This window comes from Pongo abelii, chromosome 3 (assembly GCF_028885655.2).
Source record: "Pongo abelii isolate AG06213 chromosome 3, NHGRI_mPonAbe1-v2.0_pri, whole genome shotgun sequence".
Lineage (NCBI taxonomy): Eukaryota > Metazoa > Chordata > Mammalia > Primates > Hominidae > Pongo > Pongo abelii.
In genome coordinates this window covers 45,870,679-45,888,810 of record NC_071988.2, presented here as the reverse complement: position 1 = coordinate 45,888,810, position 18,132 = coordinate 45,870,679, and the positions used below count along the sequence as shown (strand labels likewise).

At 39.4% G+C, this 18,132-nt stretch overlaps 1 protein-coding gene across 1 annotated transcript in view; it reads left to right on the top strand.

The window, feature by feature from the left end:
• The window catches only part of GABRA2 (gamma-aminobutyric acid type A receptor subunit alpha2), a gene marked incomplete at its 5' end in the record, with an annotated part of 240,795 nt that overhangs the window by 75,812 nt on the left and 146,851 nt on the right, over positions 1-18,132 (top strand). The window contains 1 exon segment of the mRNA NM_001133357.1: positions 16,497-16,577. Within this exon segment, the coding sequence (NP_001126829.1) occupies positions 16,507-16,577 (71 nt within the window).

Sequence of the window (18,132 nt, the reverse complement as noted above, 5' to 3'; positions counted from 1 at the left end):
AGCTGTCAGAGAGGGATGTTTAAGTCTGCAGAAGCTGTCTACTGCCTTTTGTTCTGCTACGCCCTGCCCCCAGAGTTGGAATCTGGGGAGGCAGTAGGCCTTGCTGAGATGCAGGGGCTCTGCCCAGTTTGAGCTTCCTGGCTGCTTTGTTTACACTTTGAGCTACTCAAGCCTCAGCAGAGGCGGATTGCCCTACCCCCGTCAAGCTGCAGTGTTACAGGTTGATCTCAGACTGCTGTGCTAGCAGTGAGCAAGGCTCTGTGGGTGTGGGACCCACTGAGCCAGGCTGGGAGGGTACCTCCTGGTCTGCTGGTTGCTAAGACCATGGGAAAAGCACAGTATTTGGTCAGGAGTGTATCATTTCGCCAGGTACAGTCTGTCATGGCTTCCCTAGGCTAGGGAAGGGAAATCCCCTGACCCCTTGCACATCCTGGGTGAGGTGACGCCCCACCCTCGTTCAGCTCACCCTCCATGGGCTGCACCCACTGTCCAACCAGTCCCAGTGAGATGAACCACGTACCTTAGGTGGAAATGAAGAAATCACCCTTCTTCTGCGTCAATCTTGCTGGGAGATGCAGACCGGAGCTCTTCCTATTCAGCTATCTTGGAAGCGACCACATGATGTTCTAAAGGGGAGATAAGGTAACCCAAACTCCAAGATGTGCTTATTTCACATTGAATGCCTGTATCAAAATATCTCTCATACCCCATAAAAATATACACCTACTATGTACCCCCCCAAATTAAATATATGTGTATATATATATATATATAGATATGGAATATAACAAACTGTTAGAATGGACTGGGGATTGCCAAAAGGCTTTTTTGACCATTAAAGAAAAGTTGATAACAGGTCTTGTATTAGGACTCCCCAGTATAAGAAAGCCCTTTGACCTATTTTTGCATGAAAGACAAGGAACGGATTTAGGAATGATAACCCAGTATTTAGGGAACATCAAGAGGCCAGGTCCATAATTCTCAAAACAATTGGGCACTGTCACAAAAGGATGGTCATCTTGCCTTAGGGTTATTGCTGCCACCTGTGATTTTCTTTAGGAAGCAGAAAAGCTTACTCTGGCCCAGCTAACTACAGTGCACACACCCCACTATGTACTTCCTTTACTGGAACAAAAAGGAAGCTATTGGTTGATCTCTAGAAGCCTATGTCAATATTATGCCATCCTCCTGAATAACCTAAATGTGATGTTGAGAGCTGATATTGCTTAAAATCCTGCCACCTTGCTTCCTCAGATAGCATCTAAACCTATGCATGACGGCTTACAAATTATCCAACAAATTAAGTCTAGCTGGCCAGGTTTGATTGACGTACAATTGGAAGATCCAGATTTGGAGATGTTCACAGTTGGAAGTAGCTTTATGGACCAGGTAGAAAAAAAAAAAGGCCGACTATGCTGTGGTGATACACCAGCAAGTTTTGGAAGCTGAGGCACTTCCCCCAGAACATTAGCACAGAAAGCAAAACTTACTACCCTCACCCACATCCTCCAACTAGGTAAAGACTCAAAAATTATCTACAGAGATTCCAGGTATGCCTTCTGTGTTATCCATGCTCATGGGATTATTTGGAAAAAAAAAAAGAGGGTTTTTAACTTCTGGCAACAAAGAAATTAAACATACTAAAGAGATTTTAGCTCTGCTAGAGGCAGTCATGGGCTCCAAAGAAGTGGCTGTAGTTCATTGTGTTGGGCATCAACAGACAGACAGTTTGGTGGCAAAAGGCAATGATCAGTTAGATAAGGCTGCAAAGACAACAGCAAGAGAAAAGATCCCCCAAACTTTACTAATGCCATTAACACCTGGAATAATCCTTGACCTTGAACTACCTACATATTCAGAGGAGGACCTAAAAGAGCACTCGATTGGGGTTTTGACCCCAGCTGAAAAACACAGGATGGATGGATACATAACCAAGAGGGGATATTCCTAGTATCTGAATGCTTCAAGGATGGCATTATTGGACATACTCAGGGAACCACTCAGTATAGGTGGGATGCCCTTCTCCATTGGAGTCAGAGACATATTGTTCACCCACGTATGCATAAGATTTTTCAAATGGTCATACAGAAGTGTCTCTCCTGGGTCTGGAGTAACCCAAAAACCAGCCCTCCACCCATGATACAAGAAGTCCAGGCATGGAGTGAAGCGCCAACTTGGGGCTGGTAGATTGACTTCACCATGATGCTGAGGGTGGCAGGAAACTTTAAATATCTGCTCATGTTTGTAGATTCTTTTTTTAGGATAGATTGAGGCATTTCATTGCAGAACAGAGAAGATATCTGAAGTTGCTAAGGCTCTGCTTTAAAAACATTCATCCCTAAGTTTGGCTTGCCCGTTTCTAATCAGAGTGACAATGGTGCCACCTTTGTGGCTAAAGTCACTAAGGATGTCTCTCAAGTCCTTGGCATAACATGGAAATTCCACACAGCCTGGAGGCCCCACAAGGAAGTGTGAAAAAATGAATCATGTCCTGAGAAAAGGCTTTAGTTAAGATTTGTCAGGAAACCAACTTGACCTGGGATAAGGCTTTGCCTATTTCCCTGCTCAGAGTAAGAGTGGCTCTTAAAATCAGGCTCAAATTTAGTCCTTTTGAAATGCTATATGGGATGTCCTTCCCATGCTCCACCCTTGGAATAAAAGACCCCAACAACATACATAAAAAAGAGCGAGACACTGTCAGGTATGTGCAATCCTTAGGCCTGATTCTACCTACCATTCATAAATTTGCTTCTAGCAGATTGCTGTTTCCTACAGATGTGCCCTTTCATCATAGTCAGCCTGGAGACTGGGTGTTATTGAAGACCTGGAAAGCCAGCATCCTGACAACTAGGTAAAACCTCAGTAGAACAGACCACATGAAATCTTGCTGGAAACTCACTCCTCCATAAAGCTCATGGGGTTTAGACCTTGGGTTCAGCACAGCTACATAAAGTCAGCCCCATCTGACTGAACAACCAAAGTGCAGCCTGATTAATGCTTAATTATAACTATTTTTTCTGCCCAGAATCCAGCATGTAATTCTTGTAAACTCTATGGGGGCGGTTTCACCATGGTGAGCTTTCTTTGGGGAAAGATGCTAAAACTTAAAATATCTCTGGCTCTGACTTGGGACAGAGCCAAGCTCTGAGCCTACCAACAACCAGGCTCAAGAGTTTCTTTCCATATTACCTACAAATGTTCTAGAAATAAAACACCTTTTCTGCTCCATGCCCTTTCTTCCTGTGACATAAGTTTTATTTTCCAAGGGAGGCCTTGTCTAAATTGAAAAACTTAGGTTCAGGTGTGAGTGCACCTTTCCTTTCTGTACTAGCTTCAGCCAACTTTTGTCACTATTGATACCTTTAGTCCTATCACAACTCTAAAGCCCTAGCAACACTTTCTTAAATAGCAGCTGCTCACTCCTTGTTCTCTCATTTTCAAACTCTACAGATCCTGTGAACTGTTCTAGATCACCCAACTATGCAAAACCGATTTGATCCTTTAGTGAATGTCAGGTTCTTCTGGTGAACATGAGTAACCACCACTGATTAGAGGTAGTCTCTACCCTACAATCTCCTAACTAGATGGATGTTAACTCACAATGAAAGCAGATCTCAGGCGAAAATCTTCCAAGCAGAATGCATTTATTAACAAGCAGGTATAGTCATGGAACTTCTTAGCTTGGGAAAAGTTTCATTCATTTGCCCTTAGTTCCATAGACCAGCATCTTCCATGAAATATTCACTTTGAGTGTTACACAAGAGAGTCTGATGGCAAGATCTGCTGGCCTTGTAATTGGATCCAGTGGCAAGATGTCTCCAGGTCAAAGTCTCTAGGGTTGGCTTGCGGCACTCTGGGCATTGCTGAGCTTGCTCTTTGTAGACCTTATTCATGCAAGGAGTTTGGGTCCTCTTAAAGTCTTCTTAGCTTCAAATCCCATTACTATTACCGCCAAAAGATTATTTATTATAGGTCTTATGCTAATTAATAAGGCTAAAACAGCTTGATTTATACTGAAAATTTTCTTAGGTTAACCCCACCGTAAGATGTTAGTTAAATTTAAATTGTCTATACACATATGTCTACTACTTATACTAAAATGTCTACAGTTAATTGCACCAGAAAATATCATAAACAAATCAGCTTGTGGTGGTGGTAGAGTGTTTGAGAGGGTTCCTCAGTGAGCTCCTAGATGACTTGTAAATTCAATGGTTTCTTGAAGTTAGTCAGCTTTATGGCTCAGACATAGCCCTAGGTAGAAATAGATGGCAGGATTGGTTTTGATGGCAAAGTCCCTTAAAACATTTCAGGCTGTGATTTTCTAATGTCAGTGTTCTTCTTTATCCATCAGACTTTTGTCCTATATTCTAGCTAAATAATAATAGATCATTCTATTTTAGGCAGAGATACTAAGGCAAGATTTGATGGATGTCAGTTCCTGAACACTGGCAATAACCTATGTGCAGTTTTATCCTTTGAAGCTAATAGCCCACTGGCCTCTATCATTACCACCTACATTGAATGGCTCATGCCTGTAATCCCATCACTTTGGGAGGCTGAGTGGGTGGATCACGAGGTCAGGAGTTCAAGACCAGCCTGGCCAAGATGGTGAAATCCCGTCTTTACTAAAAACACAAAAATTAGCCAGGCATGGTGGCGGGTGCCTATAATCTCAGCTACTCAGGAGGCTGAGGCAGAGAATTGCTTGAACGTGGGAGGCACAGTTTTCAGTGAGCCAAGATTGCGCCATTGCACTCTAGTCTGGGAGACAGAGCAAGGGAAAAAACAAACAAACAAACAAAAAAAACTTCCTTATTGTGAACCAAATACATCATTTCCTTTTGTTCCTTTTGCTGGCCTACCTTGATTGAATTTCTCTCCCACTTTTTTACTAACACAAAATGTGTCCTCTTCTCATTTCTCATAAGTGTAGAGAGGCAGTGACATTGTTTTCAGCTCCTAGTTCTCCATAGGCTGTTTATGACAATAGCGACAGTCCAAATAATTGGACTATAGATTTAATTTTAGGCATAGGATATGTTAGCTTTGAAAGTAACATTATACATCACATTTTGAGCTTGTTATACATTTATTTGTTCTTTAATTTTTTTCAACAATGATTCATTGCATGCTTACAATGAATCAGGCAATGCACTAATTCAAGGATATACAATGTTAAGTAAAAATAAGCAGGACACCTGAACTCATGGAATATATAGCACTGTTGGTTAACAGATGTTAATAAAATAATCACACACAATGATTAAAAAACTGAGACAAGATATCTTTAAAAAAAAAGCACATTTAACAAGGGAACATAACAGAGACTGCTGGTGGGGTTACTATGTCAGGGAAGGCTTAAGGAAGTGCTTCCTAATATCTTCTAAGAGGAATGAATGGGTTCAAATCAGGTAAAGGAGGTAGGAGGCTTCCATCAGAGGAAACATGTGCTATGATGCCCTATGGCAGGAAAAGAAATGCCATTAGGGAGCCTGGCACATTTCAGGTACTGAAAGAAGGCTGGTGTTCATGGAGCAAGGAAAATAATGATTCAACACCAGATAGGAGCCAAGGCCTGCAAGACATCAGCCATGTAAGGAATCTAGTCTTGAACTTAGGAGAAATAGAAAGTATTTGAAGAATTTTAAGTTATGCAGTGACACGATCAGCTCTGTATTGTGGCAAGATCACACAGCCTACTGCATTGAGCCCAGGCTAGAGAGGGTAAAAATGGAGAAGGTGAGAACAGGTAAGCTACTATAAACGAACTTTAAGAACTTTTTGGCACAGTCTTTCATTCATTTGTTAATTTACTCATGTTTATTCACTTGTCTATTGTATTTTCTATTAATGTTTACTGAGCACTTACTGTCTGGAAAGCACTGTGAGGAATATAAGAAGAGAGAAATAGTTTCTGCTCCCTCAAGGGCTTATTAAAGACAAGTACATTTTTCTTTTCACAATTTGAATGCTAAATTGTCTCAATGGTTTGATGTTGATTGACTAGCTAAAAGCAGTTTAAACCCATAAATTTTTGCTCCAGTGAATTGTGCAATGACAACAAAATAGTTCATATTAAAACCTGTAACTAACTGGCCTTTTCTACCTTGTCAAAAATCTCTGAAAAAGGCCTCAAAGTTCTCATTGTATTTTTAGGTCAGAGCCAATTTCTTTTGTTTTTCTTTATGTAGTGAAAACATGGAGATACCTTCCTAACATGCATTTCTACTCAGAACCAGTTTTTTTTTTAACCGTCTCTCTTTCACTTTAACATCTAACAGTTGCTGTCACATCAGTCCTCTTTTCCTTAACCCTTCTTTTTAAATCATTTTCTATCCCACTTCTAATACCTGTCAGATGATTTGATAATCAGAGTTCCTGTTGGAACTCAATGAATATCATCCACCTACCCAATGTCTGTGCCACTATAAGGAAGAATGAAACAGAGATTTAGAAGAAGTGTTTCTCAAGAACAATGTCAGACTTTTTCTCAGCCCCTCTGGGTGTTTAGGTGGAGGAGAAATAAAGATAAAAACAGTTAAGAAATGGGAAAAAAGCATAAATACAACCAAAGACCAGACCCATGAAATAATTTGGTTTAGGCTTAAGCAAGCAGGTATTTATGGGCTGTGATTTTTGGATCTTTTAAAAATCTTCTTTGCCAGAAAAGATTTTATATCCCACTTCATCAATCAATATTTGGTATTAAAACACGACAAAAAAACTTTGCTTTTCTTTTCATATTTCAGCTGTAAGGAGAGATCAAGTTATTCTGTAGTAGATACTATTTCAAATTTTAGAGGCTTAAAGCAGCAAATATGTATTTCTCGTCCATGCTATATGTTCAGTGCCAGTCAGTTAAGAGTTCTGATCTTTGTCATCCTCATTCAAGGACCCACTGAGCAACCAGCACTATTTGGAGCATCACTGGTCATACCCAGGTAACAGGGAAGGAGTAAACATGGTGAATCAGACACTCATTCACCCAGTTTCCATCTGGAAATGGCCTAAGTCTGTTTAGCTTCCCTATCATTGGTCCGAGCAATTTTCATTAGCAACTCTAATTTCAAGGAAAGTGAGAAAATTTGATCTGTTCATACATCTATGCTGGAAACTGGCAATATTTGCTGGAGAGCACTAATGTCCATCATTAGCCTCTATAAAAATATCTCCCTCCCCACCAAAATATTTTGGAATAGTTTGTTATTTTGTTATCCTATTTTAAAGATAATTTGTTAACTCTTAATTCATAATACAGAAAATTTTCATATTTCTCTTTTCCAGCTGAATACATACTGGATACCCAGAAATCACAGAAAAAGGAATAGCAACTTTTAACCATATTTCACTCTAGGGCACGGGTAGGAGGGGCAGCTGGATGCCTTCACGTTGACAAATGAATTTAGCTCTCTAGGTGTTACAGATTTGGGCTTCATTTAAACATGTGACTTAAAAAAAAAATTTCAGGCAAATCAGTAGCCAATTCAAAAAATAAAGCCCCTCTTGACTTTTCAATTCAATTAATATAATGGATCAGTACCATGCATTTGAGTGGATTTAATAGTATTGCTTATACAGAGGCCTTTACCCAGAAACACAGGCAGGGATGCCCATCCATGTGCAGCATAAGCACTCACATTCCCATCTGCTTAAATAGACACTGTCTTCTTATCTGTATGCACTCTTATAAACACACGTTTTTCCATATGCCAAAAGACAAGTGCATACACAAATGCAGATGTATGCTATGTAGGAATACTAATGAGAAAGAGGGAGGAAAAGGGGACATTAGAGAACTAACGAAAGATGGAAACAGGCCGAGCTGGAATAAAAAGGAGGGCATACGATACTAAAAGGAGGACAGGAGAAAAAAAAGAGCAGAAAAAAAATGAGGGAATGAGGGAAACAATGTATTCATGAGAAAAAATAATCTAATGCAAAGTAAGAGAATGTAGGTATATGTGCTGGGCTCTGACAGGTCATTCTGTGAAGGTGGGAGCTTAAATGTGGGTGGGAAAGAGTGGATGGGAACATATTCACACTCACGGGAAAAGATAAGAGCCAAAAGATTCAACAAATTCAAGTGCTGTGCATGCAACTAAATCTCATCAACTGAATGTGGAGGCAGTGATCTAACAGCTTTCAAATACTTCAGTAACACCAGCAAACACTGTGTAGTGTTGTCTATGAGCCATGTGTTGTTCTGTGCACATATATCAACTCAAAAATACTTCTGATGACCAAAAGTAGTAGGTTCTACAGATACTTTTATTCTTCAGGTAAGAAAACTAAGACAAGGTAAGGCTAAGGAATTCATCAAAGGTTGTATAGTGAATAAGCAGCAAGATTAGGATTTAGAACCAGAGTCTGAGCTCTTAACCTCGACTCTCTGTAACATCTCATTCCTCTGAAGGAAGGATTATGATTCCCATATACATATTGTTTTAGTTCATTTTGCATTGCTATAAATAAATACATGGACCTGGATAATTTATAAGAAAATAAGTTTATTTGGCCTGTGGTTCTTCAGGCGCTGTACAAAAAGCGGGGGACCAGCATCTGCCTCTGGTGAGGGCTTCAGGCTGCTTCCACTCATGGCAGAAGGCATAGGACAGAAGGCATCACATGGAAAGATGAAGAAAGAAAGAGAGAGAGAAGGCAGTGCCAAGCCTTTTTAACAATCAGATCTCAAGAGAGCTAATAGAAGAAGAACTCATTCATTACTGGGGGAGGGCACAAAGACCTTCATGAAGGACCTGCCCCATAACCCAAATACCTCCCACTAAACCCCACTTCCAATACTGAGGATCAAATTTTAACATGAGATTTAAAGGGGACAAATATCCAAACTATATCACATATGAAGGTACAGATGCTCATGTCCTCAAGAATTTCCTGAAAATGATATATGCTTGATTCCGCCTATGCATGTAGAAGGTAAAGATAGCTTAGATGAGTCTCCTTCTGCCTTTAAATAGCTCACAGTTCAATAGGGTGAGTGCTATGATCTGAATGTTTGTGTTCTCCCAAAATTCGTGTGTTGAAATCCTAATCCCTGTGGTATTAGGAGGTGAGGCCTTTTGGGAGATGCTTAGGTCCTGAGAGCAGAGCCCTAATTAATGAGATTGGTGTTCTCATAAAAGAGACTCCAGAGAGCTACCTTCCCCTTTCTACTATGTGAAGACATGGCAAGGGGGCACCATTTATGAACAAGAAAGCATGCCTTCACCAGACACTGAATCTTGCAGTGCCTGGATCTTGGAGTTCTTGACTTTCAAAACTGTACAAAGTAAATTTATGTTGTTGAAAAGCTACACATTTTATGGTATTTTGTTATAGTAGCCCCAAATGACTAAGACAGTGTGATAGAAAAGTTAATAAATAAGTTCAGTTGAATATTCTAGGTTTAATGTTAAATGCCTGTGCTAAGTTCAACAGGAGTAAAAAGTAAGGCATGGTAATTTTATCTGGAAGAAGAAATAGTTTACATGGCTGAAACTTGGAGTGTTCATCAGCTAGATAGGGTGAACGTGGCATTCCAGTAGGGGAAGACAGTGAGAAACAAAAGCATAGAGACATGAAACCACTGGCTCTTGAGAGAAATGCAAAAAGCTATGTTTGCAGGAAGCATAGAGGAAAGAATGATGCTTGGAAAATGAATGCTGGCTATGGATGTGTGTGCGTGTGTGTGTATGTGTACACGTGTGTGTATGTGTGTAACAAGGAGTGTGCAGAGAAACCAGAGTTGAGACTGGAGGTATAAGCTATAATTTGAAGTCAGATGTGATATGCAAAAGAGTTTGCACCTTATACTGTTCTCAAGAAAACATTTTAGGTGGCTGAGTGACACTATCAAAATTAGTTTTAGAAACATTTTTGTTGTTCCAATGGAAGACAGATCAGAGAAAACGAAGATCAGAGGCAGAGAAACTAATTAGTAGGCCACTGTTTATTAGTATTGCAGTATTCCAAGTGAGGATAGAGATAAGGCTATGGAATTGGTAATGAATAGAATGGTTCAGATAATGGATAGATAGGAGGTACTTTCTCAGCGATAGTAAATGTGTGTGTGTATGTGTTTGTGTGTGTGTATGTGTACGGTACTGGTGGGTGGTTGAGAAAGAGTCTAGAATGAATATCTCCCAGTGTTCAGGATTTCCATGAAAGGTGATAAGATAGAGGAAAAAAAGTATCTAAGCACTGATAGTCAGTGATGGACAGAGATAGAGCTCTAAGAGGTAACAGCACATGTCATAGCTAAGACTGCCCAAGGTCAGGCTCTGGAACCAAGGCTCCCAATTTGTATTCCAAAGTGCTTAACTTTACAAAGATCAGCAATTATTTATTGAGCGTCTATGAGCAAGCCACTCTCTCAAATACAAAAAGTCTCTACCAAAGAGAAATGATCTATATTTAAAATCATTTGATATCCATAATTAATTTGCCATAGCATTATTCACTTTTTCTTAGAAATAATTGGTTTCTATTTTCTCTTTCATGTCGCGCTGATTGACCACAAAATGCCCATAGCCTGATTATATTTTTCATTTATTTCTTCACTATATATACCCTCTGTTCCTCTTAAGATGCAAGTGTTTTGATGCTATAAATAATGATATTGGAATAATCCTTCAGTTGGACCAATCTTATCCCACCTGAGGTGTTTATAAATGGGTTCAAATTAGGTCCTGGACTTGCTCTGTTTTCTGATTTTGTTGTTATTGTTGTTGCCTTTGTCTGAATAATTGCACATGATAAGGTGTTATTACAAATAGTATAGTAGTTATGGAAACTCTGGAGCCATGTTGCCAGGGCTCTACTCCTTCTGCCAGCACTGTGAGACCTTGAGTCAGCTTAATATTTCTGTGTCTAAACCTTCTTATCAGTGAAATGGAAATAACAGTAACTTCTTACTTTTGAAGATTAAATGAGTTAATACAAAACATTGAGAATGGAATCTAAGCTGTTATACCAATGAAGACATTACAGGTTTCCTTTTATTCTTGTCATTACTATGAATATTATTTAAAGGACATGTGTTACAAGTAAAGCTGCTGATCATGTAGCAGCTTATACTTCATTAACAAGCATAGTTTTCAATGAGGAAATTTTTGGTTTGAATTACCAGAGTTTTATCTTTGTTTTAGGAAGGAATTGATTAACCTAAAAATAAATTATACCTGTAATTTTAAAAAAGGAAGGTAAAATAATTTTCTTACAAATAATTCTTATGTGTGTCTTGATGTAAATTGTTTTAAAAATCTCAGAAACCACCAGGATATCCTGAATGCTTGTTGTATTCAATTTACAAGTTGGATGAGAATTTGTAAAATTGCTTGGTAAACAGAAAGTTACTAATTCTATTTGAAGAAGGTAATGTGCATAGTTTATCCAAGCTAATACACATGATATATTTAGCTCTAATGAAATGTGACCTAGATCCGTGAATGTAAGAGAGTAGTTTTGGAATTATTTGTTTGTGAAACTAGTTACTTCCACTTTACAGCTGTTTCTTCTCTAAGAACCTTGGGGCCTAACCCTCCATCTAAATGCAATACATGGGAAAAATAGAGCTTGACCAAGTCCTGGTTTTGAATTGATAATTTTCAGCTAAGAATTTGCACCAGTTTTGTTTTGTTTTGTCTTTCGGTAATGTGGTGAATATGTGAGAACTGACATATACTCCAGGTCCACTTTGAAATTAGTAAATCGCTCAATGGGAAAAAGTAGAAGATAATATTTAATTGTTTGAAAACAGAATAATCTGTGCTTCAGTTCCTAATTTTTCATAAATTTGTATTCTCATTCAAATGAATGAATCACATAGGAATGTATGTAGTTAAAATATACACAAATTTATTATATGAAATATGTGCTGAGAGTTTAAAAAGTTAAATACAGTGAGATGCTATTCTTGTTGAAGTAATTATGATATTGCTCTTTAAAGCATGTAAAGATCATCATGATCCAATTCATGTAGTAGTAAGATTAAATGTATTTTGTAGAATTGTGGTATTTAAATGCTATTCTTATTAAAATATTCATGTCTCTTTTTATTAGTTCTGATATATATTTATCTACAGATATATTAGCATATTTGTATATATGTATGTATGCATATAAGTGTACAATAAATATAGGTGTATTATATATATACATATGTAATATATATACTTCTATACACATATCACTCTATAGAAAGCTTAGAGATTAATGAAGTCCCCTAGGGCATATAAAGTAGTAGCTCTCTATAGCAGCAATGCTAGGCTGAGCTCTAAAAATGGAAGATGTACAAAATATCTGTTCAAGAACATGAACAGTTTTTATAACAAATCTTAAAATTGTACAATATTGTGAGATGTCAGCTAATAAGAAATCAGACAAAACCAAGATCTCCCAATTCTTCAGCTTTCTTTTATTCGTGGTCTTTATGTGGAAATTTCCTTAAGGATTTCAGTGTTGGGGTTGGGGAATATGTAAGAAGTGACCACCTCCACCCACCAACCTAATTTGTTGATCAGTAATTCAAAGAGGTTTGAAACAGAAGGTTTTGTGTTGCCCAAGCCTGGGTGGGAATGGATTTACTGACAACCAATTAGTTGTCAATTCTTCCTCAGGATTGGTTGCCTTAGGACATGCTCTAAAAGGAGTGGGTAGGAAGAGCTTAGTCACGACCCACACAGGCTGGCTCAGATCTCAGGCAGTTAACCTGCACTCTGTCACAAAGAGCAGAGAAGAAAATCTGGCTGAGTTTGTCAGATGTTTGAGGAAGCTGGATAATCCTCCAACTTTCCAGAGAAATTTGTCTGGGCTAGTAATACAACAAAATAACAGTATAGATATGGCTAAACAGTAGAAATCTGCTGCCCACAATCAGCTTTTCTAGTTCCATTTCCTTTAATGTGCTTTGAAGTTTAAGTTACAGCTATCCAACATTTAAAATTGTAAAACATTTTGTGAAAACTAAAAATCAAGGTTTTATAATGAAAACTTTTAAATTTAGTTTTTACTGTGGGTCTTTCTCCAGTAAATGAATCTCTAAATCTGTGGGATGTAGTAACATACACTTACAGAAAAAAACCAAAATGGTGAAAATCATTCAAAGCAGCTTGAACTTTGTGAAGTGTCATATAAGAAGGTCATATGTCATTGAAATTACACATTTAATAAGGGTGCTAATGGGAAAAGCTAATTCCTCAGAACAAACAATTCCCATTGATATAAATGTTGAATAAAAAAATTAAAACTAACATTTATAATTTGATATTAGAATCCAGGAGAAGACTTTATAAGTATCAGAATAATATATGAATATATTTACAAAAATTGTGACATTCATTAAAGAAAAATTTTGTTGGAGCATAGCAATTAAGGGTGGGAAGAAACCATACACTGCTTAACTTCCATTATCAAAATATCAACAATTTATTAGTAATATAAATGGAGAGGCGATAGAGATCTTAATGAAGATTGACTCACAGAAATGGAAAATACAGTAGGAAGTGAACTGTTCATGCCAAGTATAAGATACTTAGGTTCTCTGGTTGCAAGGTTTTAAATGGCATGCTTTTTATCTTTGTGAATTTCAATTAGACTCTGCAATGGGCAAGTCAGGAAAAGAATATTAATGATGGAGGAGAGAGCTGGGTGGTGTTCCATTCTTCACAGAGCAAGCTAAATAAGACAGCAAATGTTTGTTTAGGTTGTAAAATATTAAATGCTCATCCAGAAAATGGTAATTAATAGGTTAAAAAGAACAGCTGGAAATATTTACAATGTAAAGGTTTTACTCTCCTCCCATAATCTTCAAAGCAAAGCTAAAATTTACTGCAGATTAGCAGTGCCTGTTAGAAAAACTGCACCATCTAGGAAAAACATCTGAATTTTTGGTGCATAACTAACAAAATTGAAGTGTTTGGCACATATTGACTCTGAATGTAAAATGACAGAAACATATCAGCATACTTATCCCTCTCTCTTTTTTCCTTTAAAGTGTCTAACGTTTATAACAACTTCTGGAGGAGATAAACACTGGCTCTGCTTTGCCTTAGTAGAATGTGCATAACATTCTGCCTTATGTGCAGTACAAAAAGGAAAATGTCCCTTTTTTTTGTTCAAGTTGCACGTTTGGATTTTATCGCCTCAGATAAAATAGAACAGAAATGAGACAGATCAAAGACACAATGCTGAAAGTGTAAGATGGGACAGGAATTCCAAGTCCCTTTGCCAGCAAAAAGCCCTAAAGGGGGAAAACCTCAAACCTTGTTACCTTTCCTCCCACTGGGGAATGAGTTGCAGAGGTAGTAGAAACACAGCAGGTCCGTTTTTGCTCCGGGGTAATGTAAACTTTTTGGAGCTGTTGATTGAGTTTGATCACCTGCTAGGGAGGGCGCCTGTGAAAAGAGGTTGGAAAAGGATTGCTGGAAGTGAGCGGGAGGTTTCCCAACGTGTGTGTGTAATCTGCAAATGGACTTTACTGACTGGCTCAAGGGAATTCTCCAGCTCTCAGAGCTTTCAGGGGTAATCAGTCTTTATTGCAGGAGTGTGAAGGAATGAATGGTATATCAGGAGGGTTAAGGAATCAAAGAAACTTCCTGCTGTCTGATTTCACGCAACATGCTTTGAACTTGGTCCTGCGTGGATGCGCTGATGACTAAGTAAAGGCGTGATTAGTCCCCTTGCCCTCCAGCGGGAGCGGAACCTCTTTACCTCTTAGCAGCCACGTCGCTCCACAGCAGGGTGATGGGGGACGGGCGGCAGGGCGCGGCCCCAGGGATCTAGGGCATCACAGCCACACTGCATTCCCGACTTCACACCAACACCCACCAGCAGCCCTGCCAGGAACCTTGGGGCCTCTCGGGAGCCCCGGCAAGCGTCCCCGGGGAGCAGCCCGGGGCTGCGCGTGGGCTCCGCTCCTCCGGCGCGGTGTGGGCGAGGGGAGCTGCGCTCAGAGCGCACCCAGGCGCCCGACGCCGCCCGGGTCTGCGCCGCTGCTAGTGCCAGGCGGGCGACGGTCAGTTACCAGAAATCGAGGCGGGGGAGTGTGTGTGGGGGGTGGGGCGCGGGGGGCTCCCTGCGTTCCCGGGAACCTCCTTAGCCCTCCTACCCGGCCTGACTCCTCCTCCTCCAGGCGCGGGGCTCGTGCCCGCCACGCCGGCGCGCACCGCGCCTCCGCCCGCGTCCCCCCAATTTTCCCCCCGCCCCAGCTCCTGTCATCGTTTTCCCCCTCCTCCTCTTCCTCCTCCTCTTCCTCCTCCTCCGCCCGTCACCGCCACTACGAACGCCTTCGCCTCCTTCTACACCTCGCGCCGCCGCCGCCGCTCCTAGCGCTCCTCTCCGGCTTCCACCAGCCCATCGCTCCACGCTCGCTTGGCTGCTGCAGTCTCGGTCTCTCTCTCTCTCTCTCAAGTTTCCTATCTCGTCAAGATCAGGGCAAAAGGAAGAAAACACTGAATTCTGCTTGCCGTTTCAGGTAGGGTCGCACACGTTGGTCCCGATAGAGACCCTTTCCTGTTTGTCTTTGCTTCGCGTGCATGCCTCATCTCCCCCCACCCCACTTTCAGAGGCTCCCTGGAAACGGAGGAGGCTCAATTCCCCCACCTCCCTCCTCCCCAGCGCACTTAAAAAATAATTTCGATACTTATCACCAGAAGCATATTTGCAACTACAATAAAATCCAGGACACCTGCTCGTCAGCACGTTAGCTTGGCTCTTTTATAGTCTTCAACTTTGCTCACTGTGATTACCGCTGCCTGCCTGGCTGATGTTTGCTGCCGGAGCCTCACGCGCCTTCTCTTATTGTGATTCTCGGCTCCGGAGCAGCTGTCAAACGCGTTGTTTCGCAGCACTTGATCCGAACCCGGCTGCCTTTAAGACTTGGTCTTGGGCAACCGTGGGTGGGCAGGAAAGGGAAATTATTTTATTTTATTTTGTTAAGGGGAGTGAAGAAACGAAGACGTGAGGACCGCAGTTCACTGTAATGAAAAGAATAATTGCAAAAGTGGGTTGCCTGCCCCTAGCTTTTCCCGCTGTGGTTGCGGAGGTGGTCTTGGTTGAGGGGGTTGTGGCGTGAAGTACCCATCTCTCCTCTCCTCTCCTTTCCTCCCCTCCCCACCAACCCATTCCCTTTCCAGCTGCTATGTCAGTTTAAAGTCCAGGGTGTTATTATTACATGTGTGCGCAAAACAGTGTTTGCTGACGATGAGGCTGGGGGACGTTCCTGGCAGAGAGAAGTCTGATTACCTGGTCATCTTGCTGTTAAAGAAAGAAAGAAAGAAAAAAAGAAAGAAAGAAACAGAAAGGAAAAGGGTGGGGGTGGGGGTCGATAAAAAAGAAATCGTCTCTCAATCATCCAGTCCTACACACTGTCCAGGAAGTAATCTCCATAGCTTTAACACGAATCCCTAACTGAAAGGATATTCTTTGGGGTTACTTGGATAGTGGAACTGAAGGCAATTTTAAGTGTATTTTGTTTTTCCTTCCATGGCTTTGTAAAGAGCGGCGGTGATGAAGACAAAATTGAACATCTACAACATGCAGTTGCTGCTTTTTGTTTTCTTGGTGTGGGACCCTGCCAGGTGAGATATTTATTGTATTTGACTATTTTAATTCAGGGTAAAGATGTGTTTCTTGTAAGCCATTAATGCTTTTGAATATCAAGGGTGTTTTAAAGAATTATTTCTCAGAAAATGGGGTGTATGGGGAAAGTGAACTATGAAGTAGTAGACTGTGAAAACTTCACTGCTTCTCGTTCTTAGTGATAAGATCCAAAAGCAAACAGAAACATTTTCCATGCAGAACATTCACAGAAGAAAAGAAAATCCTTTCAGTGGCACATTCCTACAAGGAATTGAAGTGATTAATTATAGGCACTTATAATATAACACCAGGATTCGATAAGGAAGCCAAGTTTTCCTTCAAGCTGACAGAAAAGTACCAGCTAAGTGATTTGAGTGTTAACTCATTTTTTTTTTCCTTTTTCTTTTCTTTTTTTTAATGGTATGGCTCCTTTAGTCACCATAGAAAACCCAAAAGATGTGTGAGTCTTAAACCTCTAGGTGGAGGTAGTATACAACTTCACAATCACAAACAATAAAATAAAAGCTAGATTTATTAATCATCAACCTTTTGCATTATTAAGATTTTTTTCTCAAATGCTTACAGTCAGGAGTACTGATTTAAAATAAGTAATGAATTTTCTTTTGCCTATGCTATAAAAACATGAAATTAATTTTTATTGCTTTCAGTAACTTCATTTTATTTTGTAGTCTTTCCTGATTTTCATCATCAGTGGACATCTTTTCTTTAATGCCTTTAGGATATGATTCTCAAAATACCAGAAGACTTAAGATAAAAGTTTTATAAGAATGTTCTTGTAACTATTTATTTTTAAAAATCTAATAAGTCTTTATTATACCTTTATTTCTCTTTTAACTTTTTATTTTATTGTCCAAGTTCAAAGTATGAAAACATTTCTTAGAATTGAGATGCCATCTATCTCATAAAGCCTTGTTTTTATTTGGAAAATATCTACTAATTTAATGACTGCATATTGATTTGAGAAAGAAAATATAAAATGTGATTAAAAAACACTTTCAAATGAAAATATGTGGAACTTTATGAACATCTTAGTTACTGGTTTTAAAATTAGCTTAAGTAGGCAATACAGAAACTTTTGAGGCTAGAGGGTATAAAGTGATACTTATTTAATTTGTAGATGTTTATCTTCATTTCAATATTTTAGTATTTTCTCTGCTCTTAAGACAATATTTGTTTGAGGTTGGTTACCAGTTTTTGATGTATCGTGACTATTTATAGCTACTAGGTCTGTAATCATTTAAATGCAAATGAACACTTTCAATAATATTTTATACAATGCACCTTGATCAGAATGTAATTATATATTGTCTTTTATTTTAAAAGAGTGGACAATCCATGATCAATTAATAATCATTGAAAATCTCAGTGTTTAACCATACTTCTCTCAACTAGTTTTCTGTTCTATATTTGACCAGTAATGCTTATGCCAGTATTGTATTCTATTATATAAATGATTCTTTTTTGGGGCCAGTAATTTAAATCTCTGATTCATTCTGAGAAAAAAAAAAGACAATGAAAAGGACATTCTGTTTT